The 22,154-nt window shown below is 35.4% G+C and overlaps 1 protein-coding gene across 1 annotated transcript in view; it reads right to left on the reverse strand.

Annotated features, from left to right (window-relative positions):
- Nucleotides 1-7,716: 7,716 nt before the first annotated feature.
- Nucleotides 7,717-22,154, reverse strand: part of LOC116628581 (bifunctional heparan sulfate N-deacetylase/N-sulfotransferase 4) — a 262,209-nt gene continuing 247,771 nt past the window's right edge. Inside the window, exons 9-13 of the mRNA XM_032398986.1 lie at nt 20,858-21,032; nt 15,084-15,254; nt 14,048-14,157; nt 10,745-10,847; nt 7,717-7,929 (exon numbers count right to left, since the gene is read on the reverse strand). Coding sequence (XP_032254877.1) covers nt 7,810-7,929; nt 10,745-10,847; nt 14,048-14,157; nt 15,084-15,254; nt 20,858-21,032 — 679 coding nt within the window. The 3' untranslated portion in view covers nt 7,717-7,809. The remainder of the gene's footprint in view (nt 7,930-10,744; nt 10,848-14,047; nt 14,158-15,083; nt 15,255-20,857; nt 21,033-22,154) is intronic.

The raw sequence follows: 22,154 nt of genomic DNA on the forward strand, positions 1-22,154 counted from the left end.
GCACCAAACCATGTGATTTAGAAATAGTCATTGGTAGGCATAAGAATGCAGTCATGATTCTCTTGTGTCCTCACAAATTGGTTCCTGTTTTCTCTTTTCTGCTGTATATTCTTATCCTGCTGCTACTGTCTTATTCCTGCCACACCATTTAGATTTCTGAACAGACTTGTAAGGTTTACAGAAATCAGAATGGAGTCTTATATGATTAAGAACATCCTAGAAATAATTGTGTTTACGTGGAAATATCTTATATGAGGATGTTTTAATTTCAGTTGAACTAAAAAATAAAGTGCCAATGTTTTTGACATAACAATTCCACCTATCTTTTTTCTTGGCATTGTTTCCACAAACATTATAAATGCATCATTAAACAATAAGCATTGTTCTTTTTTTCAGTAAAAAAAATATAACTCAAGGGCCTCAGTGATCAAATAGCAAGTCAATGACCTCTTACCCTCTTCAATATGGTGAATTCTTTTTAATTTTAAGCCATGTATTTCACCACCCAAAGTGCATTGTAGACAGGCAGCTCTCGGCTTTGTTCTGATTATTAACAAACATTTTTAGGGAGCAATACTGTGAGATCTTTAAACCAACCTGAAAGAACAGCAGTCCATGTGGTTCAATTCCTAATGTGTCTAGGGATGCTTAATTTGGTCTGTTTGGTTGGTCTTATTGATAAGATTAGGTGACTTAGATGTACAAACATAAAGCCTCTTAGAGAACAAGCAATACTCCTAAACCCAACGGTCTTGAAAATGTATATCTTGGTGCTATGATTGCAAGGATAACTTTATATTTTTGTTTTATGCTTACAAAATGAAGTCCGGTTTCCCACCACCATAAGATATAAGGCAATGCATACATTCATTTAACAGTTACTAATTTTGTGCCAGATCCTGTATTATGCATGAGAGATACAAAAATTAAAAGCTATTTCTCATATTGATAACTTACATATGAAAAGTTACAGTACAATGTAGGTGCAATAATAATGGTATAATATGACTAGTAAGCTTGTTCTTGGGATTATCATTATATCCCAGATATTGATGGTGTAATGCCAAGGGAAATGGAAGATTTATGGTACAACTTAAAGCCAGAGACCCAAAGTTGAGAGGATTGATACTTCTGTGCATTAGATATAAAGCAATTAGGATGCAAAAGGGAGTGGACTTTCATAGCCAGTTTACTTGAGATTCAAAGTGTTACTGTGTTAGTGAATCAGCAATGCCAATTCATATAGGAGATTGGTTGAGGAAGGGATAAAAAGCATTCTAGGCAGCAGCACATACAAAAGCCTAGAAATGTAAAAATCACAAAGTAATTGGAGAATTGCAAATAGAGCAGTGCCCCCTTACCTGTGGGAGATACTTTCCAAGACCCTCAGTGGATGCCTGAAACTGTAGACTCTATATATACTATGTTTTTTCCTATACATACATACATGCATATAATGAAGTTTAATCTATAAATTAGGCACAGGAAGATATTAACAATAATAATTAATAATAAAATAGAACAATTATAAAAACATATGGTAATAAAAGTTACGTGATGTGATTTCTCTCTTTCAAAATATCTTATTGTACTACACTCACTCTTCTTGTAATGATGTGACATCATGAAATGCCTATGTGATGAGATGAAGTGGGGTGAAAGACATAGGCATGGTAATGCAACATTAAGCTACTTCCTATTGATTAACCTTGTGATGATACGTCAGAAGCAGGACCATCTGCTTCCAGATGGCAATGGACTGGGTAACTGAAACCATCAAAAGTGAAACTATGGATAAGGGGGACTACTATCATTGATTGTTACTAGAATTTGGAATGTAATTTTTAAAAAGGTAATTAAAAGAGAACGGTCAGGTAGATAAAATCCCAGACCATACAAGAACTCATTGAATATGTTATAGAGTTTGCATATGTCTTTTAGGTTTGGGGAACCTAAAAGGTTTTTAAGATAATGAATAATACGGTCCTATTTACAAATTATAAAGACCATTCTATCAGTAGTGTGGTATAAGATTTAGAGAGAAGTGAAAGCTCCCGTTCGGAAGTTGTGACAAAATTCTACAAGAGAGATGAAGAGAGGCTGTAGTAAAACAGTGGTGAGAGGTGGGGGATGATGCCTAAAATTAAGACTTAAATTCTGTGCTGCCTTGACATCTGCTAAAACGAGAAGATCTTGAATGGCTTAACCACAAGTTTCCCTTCTCACTCTGGTCCTTGGGTAAGGTACCCTAGCCCCAAATTGTCCTTATCTAGTGGACCAGGTGGAGTTCAGTTTCTCCTGGGTAGTGGAGTTCAATTTCCTGCCAGACTGCAGAATTATTCAAACAAGCAAATCACATGTTCCTGTGGGAAAAAAGGGTGACCTCACCCCTTGGTGCTATAAAACCTGTCTCTCACAGCCCATGTTGTTTATTCCTTCTCAAGTGCAATATATGGTGTGCAGTGCCCTCCTTCCCAGACTAAGAATATATGTAACAGAGAAACTGCTGTTGATCTCATCTGTCCAGTGCTGCTCATTGTGTGTTTGGCTAGAGATTGTGTGTTGGTCAGAACTTTAGGGCAGGAATCTTTCTCTCACCAATAGGGTGAATAGGAGGTGATCAAGAATAAGTGGATGAAGAAGGTAGAGGCTAGAGCTGTGCTGTCCAATATGGAACCCTCTAACTACATGTGGCTATTAAGCACTTAAAGTGTGGCAAGTCCAAATTATTATGTGCTCTAGGAGGGAAATACAAAACTAGATTTTGAAGACTCAGTATGAACACAAGAATATAAATATCTCATTAATAATTTTTTATTGATTGCATGTTGAAATAGTATTTTGGATATATTAAATGAAGTATTGAAATTAATCTTTTCATAATTTTCTAAAGTGGTTATTAGAAAACTTAAATTTATATATGTGGTTTACATTTGTGACTCACATATTTCTACTGGGCAAATATGGTTTAATGAAAAACATTCAGGAAAAGAATCAGTGTACCTTGGGCTTGTGGAAGAGAAAGATTAGTAGAAGGATTAAAAGTTGATCTGATTGGGTGTAGTTTTTAAAAAGAAAAGGAAATTGAGGGGAAGCAGAAAATTTCCCTGAAAAGGGAAGAGTTCAATCAAGAATTCAAAAGGATGTGCTCAATTTAGGAGTCAGGCAGATATTTTGATCTGGATGAACAGAGTAAGGTGGTAATAGTTCTGGAATTCAGGGGCTTGGGATACAGATTTTAGAGTTACTAGTTCTGTGGAGTCACTAGTTCATCAAAAGCCATGAATAAATTCTACAGCTGGAATGTAAATTAACAAGATAGATAATGATGTATACATTAAAGTTGGGCAAATAATTAAGTATATTGGTAGTCCTCAACACATTCCAACATATTTCAATGAATTTTTATTGAGTATCTACTGTGTGTTGGCTTTTGGTAGTATGTCGGACTTTAGACATATGAGAAACAATAAAATATTTTTTGGATGGAAATTATTTATGTAAATATCTTATTTCAAACCTGAAATATTGTGCATTTGTAATAAAAATTTCAAAAAATAATAATATTTGATATTAACAAATATAATATGAAGTAATATATTAAGGGGTAATACAATGTTTCTTTTGTGGAAAGGAGATCTATGGAAGAAAGTGAAGTTGGGGATAAAGACTGGTGAAGAATTTTGGCAGAGAAATTTTCTTGTACTTTTTAATGACTTTTTAAGTATTGATTCATTGTTATATTTATACCTTCATTAAATTTTGTGACTGTTACTTGGTTTGAGGAAGTCGTACCTGTAGATTTGATATTCCTGATAGGATATCTGTTGGGTTGCAAAAGAACTGAAGAAAGTCATATAAAGAAAGGGTCCAAGGGAGACACTCTTCTGAATAAATTGAGGAAAAATAGGTAGGAGGAAAGGGATTTCAACAGGGTGGACTGAGATGGAACTACCTTGCTCCAAATGGTGATCAGAACAATAGCAGAGAACAGCACATTATCATTTTTGGACAGTGATGCAGAAGACAGTTTCCCATTTTGACTAAATACAATTAATTATATGTTTAAGACATACATGTTTTATTATTAAAGGAAATAGAAAACATATTCTTGTTTGATGAAAGAAGAGATAGTGATTTGAATATTATACATTATTTTTGTAACAAATATGTTCCAGCATAACTACATCAGGCCTTGTGCTAAGTTATTTAAATATACTCTCATGTAATGCTTACAATAACCAAATGAGTAAGTAACATTTATTGTCTCTCTTTTACAGAAAAGGAAACTGTGACTCAGGGGAATTCCACGACTTGTCTGAGGCCACACAGCTAGTGCGAGGCAGAACTGGTATGAGAATCCAGATATCCAAACTCTACTCTCATAACTTCTTGGTTACAGTAGTTATATGTTTGGAGTTTAGGGAATATGTATACAGATAAAGAATAGGAAGATAAAAAAAAGATAGGGCAAAAGAACCACCTACTGATTAAAACCTTAGATTTTAGAGGAGAAACATTACTCTAGTGGCCATACCAGTGGTAGTATTCATTCTGAAGAAGAACCAAAGATACGTTACGCGTGTACTATATCCGTTATTTAACAATATCAGTAAATGCAAGTTCTCTTTCTGCTTTTCCCATCCAACTCACCAGCTCTCACACACAAAAATGTTAATTTGAATATATATACATATATTGGGCATATATATGTACCCATGGCTAAGCTGTGTTCCTGTAGTTGAGATAAAATCCTATATACAAGACTATTAGATTTCTTTCTTTTCAACATAGTTGGTCAGCATTATTTTTGAGGTACCTCCATCAAGCAAATGGGTAATATATTATCTAGCCACCAAAACCAGACTTTTAAGATACTATTCCACTATGAATTGTCTGTGTAACTAAAAATAAATCAATTATTCATGGCAAATGGAACACTTTATGAGATATTAAAACAGTAGGATAGAAGGATAAAAACTACCGAAGCTAAATATAAATGAATTTGTTAAAATTGAGGCAAATAAAATCTCTAAATGGACTAAGAGCATTTTTTAAGAAAAAAATACAGTAATAAGAGGACTATAAATTTTTCTCACTAACATTCTTCCTTGTTGCTTATTCAATTCTTTGGGGGGCATTGTTAAATATGAGCAAAATTTGGTTTTGGGTGAGATTTGTAATATAATTTTTAGAGACTGGTATTTGACAAGCATGCCATTATATCTTGATTTAGGCTTGTAATCAAATATTGTTCCTGCCTTTATTAATGTGAAGTAATCAGTGATTGTATTTGTGAGTTAGGCAATTGGAAGAAGAAAAGAGGAGAAGGTACTGTCTTGCTTAAAGGTTCTAGGAAGTTCTTTAAAATTTAAAAAAATATGTAATTCAAGACCATGAAATAGAATTGACTTAAAATTTTAAAGAGTTACATATATTAAACTTGACTCAATAATTCTGAAGTAGCCAGTGGGTAAATCAAGATATTCTTAAAGCTGAAATTTTTCCTGATTTATTATAATAATCCCAAAGCCCAGAGTCCATCTAAGTAGTTTACTATGAGATGAAGATGAATTATATAATTAAAATTTATTTTTTCTTCATTACAATCTTAATAAGAAAAATGTACACACTGACTGAAATGAACCAGGGAGAAACAACTGGTTGAATTTGGGGGAATTTTGTTCTCTGATGTCTATAGATATGTGAATGATACTGTATACATTACTTAGGAAAAAATGAGAAAATGCCAAAAATGAGTTACATTTTTACAAATCTGGTGATGAGTTGGACTTTGACTTGTCTGAATTTTACTTAATATGAAAAATATCTCCCTTTTTTTTCCTAAGAACATTTCTGTTATCCCACTTGGGAAAAAAAGTTAATCTGTAGTTCAAAAAAGAAAATATTAGAATATAAACTGGAGGAAGCTAGTGAACAAATAAGTCAAATGTTAGAGGCCTAAATACCCAATTATTGTGATTATACTGTGCTTAGTGCAATGCTTTCAAGCGCACGATCACGTAAGTAACAGTAAGGTTGAGAATTTTAGTCTCACAGTTAACAAAGGAACAACCAAAGTAATAATTTGTGATTTCTATTAACTCAAGCCCAAGAAAAATTTTCACATTTTCTCAAAAAGATCCAAAGCCTCTAGATACAGTGGGAAAACAAAGGGAAAACAACAGGAAAACAAAAATTTTAATGAAGTATAAATCCAAAGTTGAATTCTGAAATAAAATAGGTGAAAATTCTTGATTCTCTTTCAGATTTGATTTCATTTGCTTGCTTAAAACAACAACAACAGCAACAACAAAAACTGAACAAATATAAACAAGGATCTTCAGTTTCCTTAAAGACATTGAATTATGTTAAGCATAATTTCTCAAATTGTAGGAAAAAGTAGTATTATTTATAGTCTCTAGAAAAATTACTCTGGAGGAAGGATGGATTGACAGGTAATGTTACTAAAGCGTTTGATTTACCGTTCTCTTGAAATTTTACCTTCAGGTATCACACTGAAGAGATTAACAAAGCCTTAATATATCTTCATTGAAAAATGGGATAAAAATTCAACTAGCATGACAATAACCTCCAAATAGGAGAGAAACCTAAAGCTCTAAGAGAGGAGGAGCCATCACTTCTCCTCTAGAAATTAATTGTTGGGTAGCATGGCTGAGAAATAGGGTTCAGGCTAGAGAATTAGTAATGTTTAAAGAGGTAAGTTTCAGATTTTATATTTAAATAGGCATTAAAAACATAATCTTCTGCAATAATATATGTACTGGCATATATAAAAGTCCATGCTTTAAAATGATTGACATAATATTCCACAGAAGGCACAAGTGCCCCACTCTACCTGTAAACCCATGGTGATGGTTTCATTCCATATCTTATCAATAACGTTTTTTTTCTTCCATAGATAGTGAAAAAAATATATAAATACTGCATCATTGTCAAGGTGGAGATACCTAGATTACTAATATGGTAAGGTTATGGACCCATGGAAAGGTGGCCTTATACATACTAGTTAATACTACACAGAGTATGCATTCTCACACCTTTTCCCCAAAATCTCTGATAGATTTTGTTGGACCCATATTGCAGAATTCACTCAGAATGGATTGCCCTGCCAGATAAAATAGTACTATCCGTGAATGTGGATCTTTTCCTTCTATAGAAGGAAAACAGATGACAAACACAGGAGGCTACAACTTTACAACTTCTCTAACAAACCAAGGAAATTCATAAAGAGGAGTAACAGAGGAAAATATATGGGCTAAATATAATAAATAATAACTGCTCCAAATAAGAGTATGGGATCATAGGATTTCTTTTCACAACAAAAACAAACTTGTTTTTAAATTAGTAAAGAGAAAATGTAAGCCCTTAAATTCAGATATTGGGTTCCTGCTACCTTCATTTACATATATCTCTGTTCTTATATTTTCCTCAAGATTCTCATTTGTCACTTGCATATAATTAGGATTCTCGGCTTTATGTAGAATTTCTGAAACTTTGTGGTTAACAGAGGAACTGGGCTCTGTTATGATCCCTATACTGGAAACTAGATAATGCCACAAAACCCCACATTACTTCCCAGAAGCTCACACAGGGATGGATGCTAGTAATTGCCAATGCGTGCATATATAACAGTTTTCATTTTATGAAAAAGATAGAAGGAAATTTATTCACACAGTCCTCTGTTGACAATCACAAGTGCAGTACGGGGGTAAAAGTTGTGGGGTTTGCTTTTCTATTTAATAGTAAAAGGAAGCATCCTTCAAGCCTTGGTTCTTGTCTCCACTGCTATCTCACTTTCTGCAGCTCCTGTCTCAGCCAGGACGGCAGAGGCTGCCCCAGTCTGTGTAGCAGTTTGGACAGTTCCACATTATGATCACGGTAGTAATTAGAGAGGAAAGTTCTAGACTGGAAAGCAAAAAGAAAAAAAAAAAAACTTGAAGGACGTTATTAGTTCATTAAACACAGTTATGCAACCTACATTTCTTAAGAAATTCTATTATAGTATAGGTGTCTATAAAATATGCATTTCTTTGGATTGTTCCCTAGATATCACTCATCTTTACCTTTTAAAAAGATTTGGCAGAACTGTAGCTATAAAATAAAAATAGGTACAGGTATATCTTTTCTGGCTTATACAGCACTGAGGCACTTATTTATTCAGTATCGGTCAAGTCTACGCAGGGAGCAAAGTTGATGAGAGGCAGTGACACTACAGAAGAATGAGGTAGGGACCTGAAGTGGTGCCAAATCTACAGAAGTGAGCTAGAAAAAACACAGACATTTCCTTTAAAATTGGTCACTTTTTGTAAAATTGTGCCATAGCGTAAAAAGTGAACATAAATAACCATAAGAGCTGAAATTCATGATTAAAGAAATAACCTATGACTTTGCAAAAATATTTTCTATGTTTGTTCATGTCAAAAATTTATGCTTTTAAAACAAGAGTTTTCACTTCAAAAATAGTATAAGATCTCATTATAAAAATCATTATAATGAATTTTCTTGTGATTCTTAAATTCCTAGTCAAACTGGAATGATTGGCCCTTATTAGATGAATGGGTAAAAAAAGAATGCTCAACTATATCAGTAGTCTTTATGTTTTCTTGTATTTCTGGGAAACCAGAAAATTTATAATTGGGTTTTGTCTCTGGATGTCACTTACCTCATATTATAACCCAATGAACATTGTTTTGTGTCTCTGATAAAATAGTACAGATGAACAATTTTCCTTGTGGAAGTATAGGAGCAATGGCCCAAACAGTTTTTGGTCTTGTTAAATTTATACCACCTCACTTAAGCCCTTTCCAATATTTTAACACAAATGAGTCTTGTTCTTCATAAAACTCCCTTGGCAACTTTGGTGCATACTGTGGAAATGGACTTAAGACAACTACATTTCGTTTTGTACCATCCACCGAATATTTCATTACATTTCTTCCCTTAAACCAGATTGTAAACACTTCAAAGTCTGGATAAGATGTTTGTAGAAGTAGTGAGAACATCACACTGATTTCCTGGCAGATTAAAGTGATTTCTGAAACTCTTTTGAAATTATTGAGTTCAAGGGTACAGTTTAAGGACTTTCTGGTACTTCTATTTCCATAGTAACACCTGAATCACTTCCATCCTCCCTTTGCCCACCTTGCCTTGGGAGAGATACTCATTATATCTGGCTCAGCTGATGGCTAATTGGTTTCCCAACCTTAGTCTACCTCCTCATACCATCACTTTTTTTTTTTTTAAGATTTTATTTATTTGACAGAGAGAGAGACAGTGAAAGAGGGAATACAAGCAGTGGGGAATGGGAGAGGGAGAAGCAGACTCCCCGCTGAGCAGGGAGCCTGATGTGGGGCTCCATCCCAGGACCCTGGGATCATGACCTGAGCTGAAGGCAGACGCTTAACCGACTGAGCCACCCAGGTGCCCCGTACCATCACTTTTATTAAGAATTTCTTTTCCTGCTTTTGTAGTTTGTCATTGTTTTATGTATCTTATTATATATCAATGACAATAACTAATTTACTCTCCTATAAAAAATCTGGGTTCATAACTGTTTTATCCTGTATCCTCTTTGTGATATTGTGATTTATGATATAAAATATATCTGGTTTTTGCTCCCTTTTCTGGCGCAAAGCTCCTAAAATCCTTGGAATTTCCTGAATGAAAGAGTTATAAAGGTATCTTTTGTTATGTTAATTAACATTCTTCTGGAACCCGCCTGGATGGGGGCTGGTTGCTAGGAGAACCAACCATGTGATTAGAAGGTTGGAACTTTAAGTCCCACCCCACTGGCCTGGAGGAAAGAGGGGCTGGGGATTGAATCAGTTGCCATTTACCAAAGATTTAATCAATTATGTCTCTGTAATGAAACCTCCAATAAAAACCCAAAAAGGACTGGGTGTAGAGAACTTCCCTGTTGGTGAACATGAAGAGATTGGGGGAGAGTGGCTCACATAGAGGGCTTTCCCCATAACTTGCCCTATGCATCCCTTCCATCTGGCTGTTCCTGAGTTATATCCCTTTATGATTAACATGTGATCTAGTAAGTAATGTTTCTGTGAGTTCTGTGAGTCGCTGTAGCAAATGAACTGAACCCAGGGAGAAGGATGTTGGAACTTTCAATCTATAGCTGGTTGGTTGGTCAAAAGCACAGGTGACAGCCTGAGCTTGCAACTGGTGTCTGAAGTTGGGGGTGGGGACAGACAGTCTTACAGAACAGAGCCCTTAACTGTGGGATCTAATGCTATCTCAGGGTAGATATTGTCAGAACTGAGTTGAATTGTTGGATACCCAGCTGGTGTCTGAGCACTGATTGGTGGTGTGGAGAAACTTCCCCACCCACATGTTGGCTTTCCATTGCTTACCTCAGTACCCATGCATTGTACAGGCATAGCATATGCATATTTAATATATCATAATAATGTCTATGTATTTTATCCCAAATTACTTGTTTAGTAAACAATTCATTTAAGCACTTTATACATTTGGAAAATAGTTACTGTTCAGTAGGTATTTATGTTTCAACTGCATCCTAAAGGCAAACAATTCCTATGAATATCTATCAATTATTGATCTCTGTGAGCCTATTTTCTAAATATATAAAACATTGATAGCAAAGAAAGAGAAGAAAAGGAAGCAAACACAATGTCCCTTATTTTGAAACACCAAGTTGTATGCACGAAATTTTACCAGAGTGTTTCAAAGATTAGGAAAATATTACCTCTGGATCCATGGATGGATATTTTCGGCCTTTGCTCTTTCCAAGACATTTGGTCTTTCCTCCTTCCAGTAGTTGACACCAAAAGCCCTTTTGGGGATCAAACCTACAAAAGATCAAACATATACATGATTATAAAAATATAATAATCATAAATTGTATACAGAATTTTAAGTGAGAGAGCCTCACCAGTTAACAGATTAACATGTTAACATGTTAACAGATTTCTTTGAAATCATTCAATGGTATATATTAAAGTGACTGAATGTAATGTAAGTATACTTTTGTGAATGTAAACATGAATTAAAGCTTCTAATTTGGAAGAATACTATAGTTTTTCAAGTTCAAAATGTTTACACTTTTTAAGGAGGAAATTAAAATTTTAAAAATAGAATTTATTATATTTTTTTCAGACAACATGAGGCACAGGCCATGCAAGTGGTGAATGGAAGATTAGACAACTCTTCATTTCTTTTGTTGAAGGCAAATGATCCTATGGGATAATTCAGGTCCCCATACTCTTAAAGAAAATTCTAATGTTTTGCTCCTATGGCTGCACAAAGTTACAAAAGAAAGGATGTGTGGCCTAATTATTTAAACTCAGATATATAAGAACTTTTGTTTAGGACTAACAAGATAGGAAAAATGGGAGAATAACTCAAATAAGAAGAGAAATTTTAAATTTATTGCTATGGGACTTGCTGCATGCATAAAACATCGAAAAGGTTTGCATTTTTGTTGCTCAGCAGATGTTTTAGAAGGATGAAGCATAATTGACTGGGATGTAAAGTTAATTAGTTGCAGAATATTTTGTTGCCCTGGGCCCATTCCTATAATACTGGTGCACCTGCAATTTGCCTCTGCACATATGTGAACTCATTTAGGAGGGAGAGGGAAATTTTCTTCACAGTTCCCTGCCCAACCTATTTTTAGAGACCTGATCCTTGCAGTCCAGGTTGTCCTAGTACATGTTATCAGTTAAAATTAAATACATCACTGGTTAAATGGATAAAAGGAAGACAAAGTCATTTCCAACCTGGACTTTTCAATCTACTCCTTGTCTATCACAGTCCTTTCTCTAGTTTTCATTAATTTCCCAAGAGGAAAAACAATTCAGCATGCTCTGCAAAATGAGATGGGGAAGTCGGCATAACTGTGCCCCTAAACAGCATTTTCTGCCTTAGGATGAGAATATTTAACTGCATTAAGGTAAAATACAGTTCTGGCAACAAAGCCAAGATATTTATACCCATGCTGAGAGCATCTCTTTTCCTCTCAGGTGTGTGGAGATCCCAGGATGGGCTGCAGTCTCTCCCTGTTTCCACAGCAGCTGTTGTGAGGCAGACCGTAATACAACTTGAGGAAGAAGGGCCATATTGAAAGTCAGATAGGACTTTTAGATAGGGCTGTCATAGCTTTGACTCCACATTATTTTGCTGTCCTGGTTTCATTTATTCCATTGATGTTATATACTCTAACAGAGGGCATTTACTTTTTATAAGTTATATGAATTCATTGTTATGGTTTTATTTTAGTAGGCATGAAATTGTGAAATGAAGATGAAAAGCCTTTCTCAAATAACTATTGGACAACTTTGAGACAACAACGAATTGGTTGCCACACGACTTCTTTTATTACATTGAACATCACTACAGTTACTAATTTTTGTGATGTGAGACATATTAAAAACCATGTATTTGGTACTTGTTTGTAATCTCTTCTTGAAAAGTATGATTTTACAGGTTTACTGAACCATAAGCAACTATTTGTAGTAAACAAGATAGAACCATTCCTTAAACTACCACAGGGAGGCAGGGAAAGACATGCTAACATCAATAACTATTAATGTAAAATGTATTCTAGGAAGCTTTGTCTACTTAATCAACAGGGGCATGCCTTGTATTGTTGTTATTTCCATGTGTAGGTAAAAACTTCATTAGGGTTGTTTGAGTGGATCAGGAACAACCCAATCTTATTACTGCTTTTCCTGTCCTTCCATTACCCTCTCTAATTGTCTAATTGCTAATTCTAATCTGCTGTGACCTGGGAAATTATATAATCAGGCTTGTTAGAATTTTGTCTAAAATTTAATAGGCTTTGTATCAAGCCTTGTGAGGGAGTCAAGTACATGCCCTTTTAAAATATGTTTTGGCTCCTTGGAGGTTTTGATTGTTTATTGTGCTTCTTTACCTTCCCCTCCATCTTTAGTTACCCAAGTATATGGTTTTATTTTTCTAAGATGATTACAACAATATCTCCCCTCCCATATTCTTTTCTGCAGAATGCTCTTGCCCCTCCCCATCAAGAGGGGAAGTCCATTGCCCTCACTATGGATTTGTATTGGCTTTAGTGACTTGGTTTTAACCAATAAAATGAGGTGAAGTGAAAAGGATGCTGTGCGACTTGCAAGACTAGGTCAGAGAACGCTATGGCTGTGCTGGATCACACCTCCTTAACATATCACTCCCTCTCAGAACACAGCCACTACACTGTCGAAAAGCCACACAAAGAGGTCTCATCCCATTAAGCTTAGCCTTTGAGCCATCCCAGTCTAAAAGCCAGAGATATGAGTGAAGAAGTGAAGAAGCCTCCAGAAGATTCCAGTCCCCAGACATTTGATTCATACCCAGATAGTCACATTTCCCCCCTTGTGTCCCCAGGTTTTATGAGCAGAGGCAAGCTGTTACGGCTGTGTCTTGTCTGAATTCCCAGCCCCCAGAATTTATCAGCATAATAAAATGGCTGTGGTAATATGCTGATGGGTTTGGGGATGGTCTGTCATGCAACAACAGATAACTGGAACATTACATGTGATTACATTTGGTTAGACATAATTTAATAAATACAAAGTAAAATATGAATTTATCCTTTTCCCAATTCTACCCCAAATACTGGTCACTTTCACAGAATTAATGATGGTCATCAGCACTTCATTTCTAACCTGTGAATTACTTGGGGTCTTCCCAAGTTTTTTTCACCTTTGTAACTTCAATTTCTAGGACAATTTTTGCAGAGTAGGCATCTAAAAAATTTACTTAACCAAACTTATATTGGGAAAAAGCCCACCAAGAAGGGAGTTTATGATATATAAAATGCCTATAGGATAACACTTTGTAAAATAAAGTATCTGTGGTATTCTAAAGGAAGACTCTACATGAATAATAAGGATACTCCTTTGACTGCTTTTGAGTAGCATAATGATGTATAAATTCATAGCTAGTATTAATGATGCTATATACACACCTACCGGTGATAATTTATGATGGCAAATAATGGAAATGAAATCAAGCATGAGAATAGACTCACGTTAGTGCTTCAGAATAATTATAATGAGGTGTAACTCCCAGAAACTTCTGGACTTCATCCATCACAGTAGCTGGGTCAGATCTCAGCTGCTGTCCATCAATAATTAGCAACTATAAAGTCAAAAATAGTCACTTTGTGAAGAACAAAAGTAAATTAAATAGACTGAACTGCCTCACTTGATCTGGTATGACATTAATCAGTTAGGTCAGTGTGAATAGGAAGAAAATATGCATTACTTAGGATACATTTTAATGTTTACTATTGTGTCCTTCCAAATAAACAACAATTGAAGTTTGCCATCGGCATTGTTTACAACCCTTAACTAACTTGATTGTAAATCAGAAATAAACACAGAAACTCTCTTGATTTAGTAGTTCAGGAGAAACTCAATTTTCCATCTGTCATGTAATCAGATAATTATCCAGCCTATGGAATCCCATGAGCTAACTTTGGAGCCAAAGACTTAGAAATGGCATTCAGATGAAAATTACTTATCTATTTTCCTTATAAACCATGACAAAGAACTCAGGTTTTAGTCATGACCTGATCTGGAGTAAAGAATATAAACAGTATGAATGTTTCCTCAAATCCTTACCTCTTGTTCTATCCCACACTCCTGGAGCTGTTACAGCATTTTCCATTTTGACAGTCTAATGTGTGACCTCTTCCTTTCTAAGAGCCCTAGAGGACAGATGTCAGACTATCTGCATGTGGCGTTCCATAAAGGTATTGCCTAAATGGCTGTTCTATGAGTAGTTGAGTTACTACTTATGGATCACATGATGTCTCCCGTGTGAGGACTCAGCACTCTGAGACCAGCTACTACCCAAAAGAAGATCCCAAGAATATGTTTTACAGCCACTTAACATTTTAACATTATTATTGACATTAAAAATGTAAAAAATCCACATATCTTCTTTAGGTATGATTGTCTTATTATGAATTGTCTGTGGCAATGTTATTTCTTATTTTCTGTTTGTCAAGTGCAATACAGCCAAGGTATATTAAACAGAAGAAATTAATTTTAGGACCTTACCTGAGAAGTAGCAAAGTAAGTTAGCCATCTTTCTATGTGGACTGCATACCATCCAGGTACTAGGCATCTCCTTTGTAAAGTTTTTAGGTCAGATGGGGCCCAATGTCCGGTTGTGATAACTTCATAGAAATTAAACCTCAGGGCAGCTGGATCTTCATGTGATCGTTGGTGCTTTAACAAGAAAGTCAATTGTAAAATTGGTGTTCTTTATGCATGCACGGTATGTGTGCATGTTTGTGTTTGATGTATGTACATGGGTGTGTCTTTTATTTCCAAAAAGTAATGAAAATGATAAATTAATTTTAGAATGAAAAAATAAAGAGTGCAATTCTTAATCTCAGGAAACAAACTGAGGGTTGTTGGAGTGGGGGGTGGGGTGGGAGGGATGGGGTGACTGGGTGATGGACACTGGGGAGGGTATGTGCTCTGGTAAGCGCTGTGAATTGTGCAAGACTGTTGACTCTCAGATCTGTACCTCTGAAACAAATAATGCAATATATGTTAAGAAAGAAAAAAAGAAGAAGAAGAATGTAGCAGGAGGGGAAGAATGAAGGGGGAGAAATCAGAGGGGGAGAAGAACCATGAGACTATGGACTCTGAAAAACAAACTGAGGGTTCTAGAGGGGAGGGGGGTGGGAGGATGGGTTAGCCTGGTGATGGGTATTGAGGAGGGCATGTTCTGCATGGAGCACTGGGTGTTATGCACAAACAATGAATCATGGAACACTACATCAAAAACTAATGATGTAATGTATGGGGATTAACATAACAATAAAAAAATTAAAAAAAAAAAGCCAGGCAATGGCATATTGCTTATTTAAAGTACAAGCCTCCCAGGTATATCAAGTGCTATGCACATAAGCCTGCGGTTGTCTTTGCGTTTACATACAAGGCGAGAGACAGAGTACAGGATTTTCTTCATGGGTCTGATTAAAAGTGAATAGATATCGGGGACTAGACAAATCAAGCCCAGTGAAAAGAGATTTAGATTGGCAAGAGCGTATTCATATATTACTCTGCTCATTGTCTCATCATAGCTATTCCTACAGGTTCTGACATTTCCCCAATGCCCCTCTGTGGCAGAGGCTATGAGTATAGAGAAAGTGGATGTGTATTCCTAATACTTGTTTAGGTGTCATAAAGATGTTGGTGTTGCCCAAAGTCCTTTCCTTTTGCTCTCCCAAGAATTTCCATCTATCTGTGCTAATTTACAAGTACTGATCCACTACTACTTTTCAGTACCAAATCTCTGAGTCTTTCATATCAAACCATTAATAGTCAAGCTCAAGAGCCCAATACAATAAGAGATTTTGCAGTCAATACAATTTCATAAGCATTCACTAAGCTCCTTACCAGAACAAAAAACTGCTACAGATTCTGGAGATAGAAAGATACAAGCAAAATGTAATCTCTATCTTCAAAGAAATAAAAATTTTCTATGGGAGGCAATAGATTAACAGACTATAATAAAGTCAGATATTTGACTAGAGTCATATATATTGCTTTGGTAGCCAGACCAATAGGTGATCAATTCTGAATGAAAGATGATAGGATCTTTTTAAGTGGTTGAAAATTTTGAGCTAAAATGTAATAACAGAGATTTTTATAAGTCAAAAAAATAAACATAGAAACTAAGAGAACTTGATCTCTTAAGTTTGAGTGAAAGTGGGTGAATTGTGGGAATGGATGAATTGATTTTGCAAGATATCTAAAAGTTTAACATAAAGAAAATTAACTACAGGATGAGGATGGGAGTGTATTAGGACTTGATGCAATTGTGTAACCGCAGTTCATCTATGTGAGTTAGAAAAATGAAAAAAGTAAAGATGAGTAAGAAGTGGTTAAACAGTAACCAGTGAGTGGTAGATTGGTGGAATAAAACTTTTGAAGGACTCTCATTATTTTATATTTATTGACATTCTTATATGTATATGCATTATGCTGAGTACATAGAGACTACATAATACATTGAATTAATACTATGTGTAGAAACTACATAACTTGAATAAAGGAATCTAAAAATACTATGTGCATATTAATATGTTAATGCTAAAATTTCTATTTTAAGCAGTGATAATATGGAACTGTACTTAATCTTCCCTACATTGATTTATAAAAGTTTAACACCAACTTTTCTTTATATTCCTGCAACTAGAAGATTAGCATAAAAATATGACCAGAAGTCACAAAGGGACATATTTTATGGAAAAAATAGCACTATAGCTTCTCTGTGAGGCCCATTTTAAAAATGTGGGATAGAAATTACAGTGGCAGGTGACATTTGTAGGAGTTTCTGAATTATGCCTGCTGAGCTTTGGATTTATGGTATTTACTGAATAGACAGGCCTAGCTAAGTAATAGGCTGCATTATTTTGAAATGTGGAGCAGTTTGGGGACCCTACTCTTAGCAATATGGCAATAAAAATATCAGGAAAAATAATTCCTTTCAAACATGTATGTTCAAAGAATTTACTTGAAGAAGCAGGCACAGATTCTCTTTTATTTAAATAGTTTAATCTATGTGAGAAAAGATTCATATAAATTTGTTCTATGTTTTCTGCTAGGAAATGTGCAACATTTGACCCCAAGTACTTATATTCAACATTTTTAATGAAGGCTTAATATTTCAATGTTTTTGTTACCTTTTTTTTTAAAGTAAGTTTATGTTGCTTTGCAATATGAATTTTCATAAAGTGAGAAAGGCACATTTTTCTATCTTGAGGGAGACAGTGACTCATGGATTCTAATAACACTTGGATCTTACTCCCAATCCGGGTGTTCTCCTAGGATCCCTAACCTCTTGTAATCCCAATGTACAGGGTCACATTTTTCTGTCCATTATTATTTGTTCTTGGCCATAAATGTTTATTGAAGAAAGTCAAGAAAAAGTATGAATAAAAAAATAAAGAATGGGTAAAAAATAAATGAAAAAAAAGTAATAAAAAATAAAAATTTCTCGTATGCTCTTTAAAAATTCCCTTTTAGTCTTGTTTTTTTGGGCATTAATTTATATGTGCATTAAACATACACATACACAAATGCACTCATATCATGGGATTTTAGTACATGTACATTATTACCACCACAAATTCAGGATAACCTTTAATTAGGCTTTTACTGCTGTAGGCAATTTTACATTTTTGTGGTCAACTTTATCTCACCCCTGTACGAAGATTTCACACTGCCTTTTTTCTCTCCTCAAACTGCCATTGCCCAAATTATCCCCCTCTTTTTCATCAGATTAACTCATTCTCAACTTTTCAAAGGAAGGAGAGACCATTGGAATCACTTCAATTTCTCTATCTCAGACTTTCAGATTAAGTTTTAATGGAAGGATTCTTAACCAGAGCCCTACTGATATAATTCAGAGGGTCTATGAACTTGGATCTGAACAACAACAACAAAATAGTCTTTTTATATTCAGTAACTTTTAAATGAAATTTTGCATGTATTATACCAATAAAAATCAGCTCTTTTTGTATCACAATACAGGTGTTTCAGACATATCAAAATGCTGTTCATGCTCAATCTTACTTCAACATTACAGCAGTATTGGTCCCGCCATTAGATCTGGCCATTTAATTCTTAAATAAATAAAAATTTTTTACTGATTTAAAAATTACTTTGATAATTATATTTTTAAAAAGTTGTTTCTTTGTAATTCTACGTAGTTTTATGCTTTTCAAACGTGTTTCTGAAATGGGACCCATAGACTCCAGCAGCTTGCCAGGAGGCTCCCTGCACCAGAAAAGTGAAGTCTGGAAATGGATGCTTCCCTCTCATCTAAGCTATTTCCTATAGTCATCTCTTCCTAGCTCCTCAGGATCCTCATGGGACTGATACCCAGATTTCTCTCCTGGGCCTTAAACATCTCTCCTTTTTTGGAAACATCTCATGATTCAAATCACTACCACCATAGAGCACAGTTTCCTTGAACCCACTTTAACTTCTCTGTAATAAGCCTGTGTCTTGTTTTTCCCCTTTGAAATCTCACATTTTTTTTTCTTCTTCCCACTTAGTTTCTCCTCCACCAAATCCATCTGGTTTTGCTCTTTTCATTGTCTCACTAAAGGCTCCACTTCTCTCAATGTCTTTCAACTCAGTGAAAATAATTCAGGCCTTGTTTTGTCCAACTGTCTAATTTCTTAGCAGCCCTTTGACACTTGTCACCTCCTCCATTTGGTAGTACTCGGTCCCCTTGTATTCAGTGTCATCACACTCCTGGATTTTCTTCTACTCCTCTGGCTGTGTTCTCTTGTCTCCCTGGCTGCCTCATCGTTCTCTATACTTTGCTTCTCTAAACTCTCTCCTTAGGCAGTTTCCCCATGTTTGTGGCTTTTTGCCTCTGATTCACAAATTTCTGTCTCCAGCTCCGACCTCTCCCCAGAGTGCCTGCTGACTCTACTGTTCGTCTCCGTACGACAGTGATTCTGGACCTCATGGTTACCATTTGTGCCACATCTTTAGCACCCCTCCCCCCAACCAGTCCTGTTTCCTTCTTCAGTGCTTCTATTTTTATGGGAATCTATACTCGTCATCCAGTTGTCCACATCAGAAATTTGGTTCATCCTTGACAGTGTTTCCTCACCAGGTTCTGTTGGTTTTAATCCCTACATGTCCCTTGATACTTTATACTTCACTCAGTCTGTTCTTACTCTCACTGTCAATGCTGCCTCTATTTCTTACCTGCCTCTAAAAGGAAATCTGGTAGTCGTCACACACTGGCTTAACTCTTCAAAGGCTTTCAGTTGCTTGAAGAATGGCAGCCACATGGTTCCCCCTCCTGAGTTCTGTCCCCTGTGTACGTCTCAGACTGATCTCCCACAGGTCACCTCAGGTTTTGCTCTCTAGCCACATGAAAGTTTTCTTAGTTCTGTAAATGTGCTAAGGTTCCTTGCACCCAGGGGACCGCATATACTTTTCCCTCTCCCTGACTCTCCTTCTACCCCACATTTTTTGACTAGTACTGGGATGTATAAAGGGATAAATAGTTGTCCATCCCTTTGAAGTTCCTTTATGATTGATTCCCAAAGAGGATCCATAGCACAACAGGACCCTTACAAAACTATTTTGATAATTATTGCCAAATTAGTTTTCAGAAAAGATCTCCATCTATATTGCAACGTTTGAATATCTTTACCATCACGCCCTTGCCAGCAAGGAGAATAAACATTACAATTTTTGTCGAATGATATTCAAAAAGAGTATCATTTTGATTTATATTTGGTGGCTTCCTAATTAGTTTGATCATTTTTCATATAAATTGCTGAGCAGTTACATTTGTGGGTGTCTTTGTGCATGTGAAATGTCTATGTGTTTTGTTTATTTGCTCATTTTTCTACTGAGATATTATATTTTTTTATTTTTACCAATTTACAGAAACTTTTTTTTTTTTTTTTACAAATTAAGGGTACTAAACCATTTACCATGTATTATTAAAGATGCTCTACTTAGATATGTACTTTTATTTTAATTCTGACAGACTAATATTTTACATGTTTATACTGTCTATTCAATCTATTAATCTTTTATGTATGATGTTTTCTATTACTTTATGCTTGAAATTCCTTGCCCAACTTCACACGAATCAAATTTTCAGCTTTTATCCTTGTAATTTCTTTTCTTTTCCTTTCTTTTTTTTTGGAGGGCGTTAGCTCTGTAACATTTGACTGTTGAATACATCTGGACATCTAGACTTTATTTTGGTATTTACCATTGCTTACATTTAAGCTATGGCCAAATGTTTTTAAAAGTATTTTTTTACTGCTTCATACCTGGTACCAAGAGTATGCCCGGTCTGAGGGGTCGATGAGGATGGTGATGATCTTGGCTTTGGGGACCAGAGATGCAGCTCGCTTGGGAGCTTCTTCTGAATGGAAGTAATTAGCACTCTTTTCAAATAGAAAGTCACTTGTAATGTTGGATGGAGTAGGAAAAAAGTCCATATACCTGAAGGCAGAGAAAAATAATCAGAGATTTAAGTTTTTCTTCAACATGCTATGGATATTAAATATTTGAACATTTTTACATTCATTTATATTGATGTTTACTTATTAGTGTCATAATAGTTGAAATCATGGCTATGCTATATAATTTGGCAGTAAGACAATCTGAAGTATTACTGTTTTAATGAACTATGTAGGGCAGGGGAAAGGGAGATGAAATAGGTGGATTGTTAAGAACAGAGGGAAAATCTTTTAGATTTCGGATGATGAGCTCTGCTATCAAAAGCCAAATCCAGAAAAATTAAGTTTACCCTTGGCAAAAAGCAAATTACAAAGTATTGCCTAGTAAATATTTTAAAATAGTAAATTCTTGTTTGCAAACTTGAATGCAAAATTTTTAATTTGAGATGAAAGTGCACAAGAGAGGAGGATGTAAGTCAGAAGAGCTATAAAATCCTAAGCAGAGTAGGGCATAGCTGCTCTCCTCCTTTTTAACTTCTGCATAATTTGTTGTATGTGTAGCAATGTGAACACATTATAGTCTATCTAGAGTCATTAAGAGGATATTTCCTGCCAGTTGATCCTGTGGTGCCTTGGTAGGTTCACTCCTCCATATGCTGTCGGAACATTCCTCTGTGTGTAGATTATGGAATCAATATGTTCGGAGGTTAACTCAGTGCAAGGCTTTAATTATGTGTGTAATCCTCCTTACAGCTCATCACTTCTCTAACCCTCAAATGTTCTAGAAATAAATAATGAGAGCAATTAAGAATTCATATAAGACACTTATTTTCCTCTTTGACATTTGTTATTATGTTTCCCAAATGTGAAGTGGTGAAAAGTCTCATCTATATTCCTGCTTAACAATTTGTGTTCCATTTGAGCTCAGAGATAAGAAAAAATTGCTGTTCTGCTTTTAGTAACTTGCATGCACTTCCAAAATTCACTTAGTCTTTTTAATGTAAGGTAGAATAGTCATATCTTAGATGCAGAGTGGGCACATCTCCACCCGTGATAGGAAGCCAGATCTGCTTACTGGCATTGCCCCTCCCCTACTCTAGCCCTAGCTGGGTCTAAACAGAACAGGCCTCTTGTTGAGGACAGGCTCATATGTGGTGTTGACATA

The sequence above is a fragment of the Phoca vitulina genome, unplaced genomic scaffold (assembly GCF_004348235.1).
Source record: "Phoca vitulina isolate PV1807 unplaced genomic scaffold, GSC_HSeal_1.0 scaffold3, whole genome shotgun sequence".
NCBI classification, from domain to species: Eukaryota; Metazoa; Chordata; class Mammalia; order Carnivora; family Phocidae; genus Phoca; species Phoca vitulina.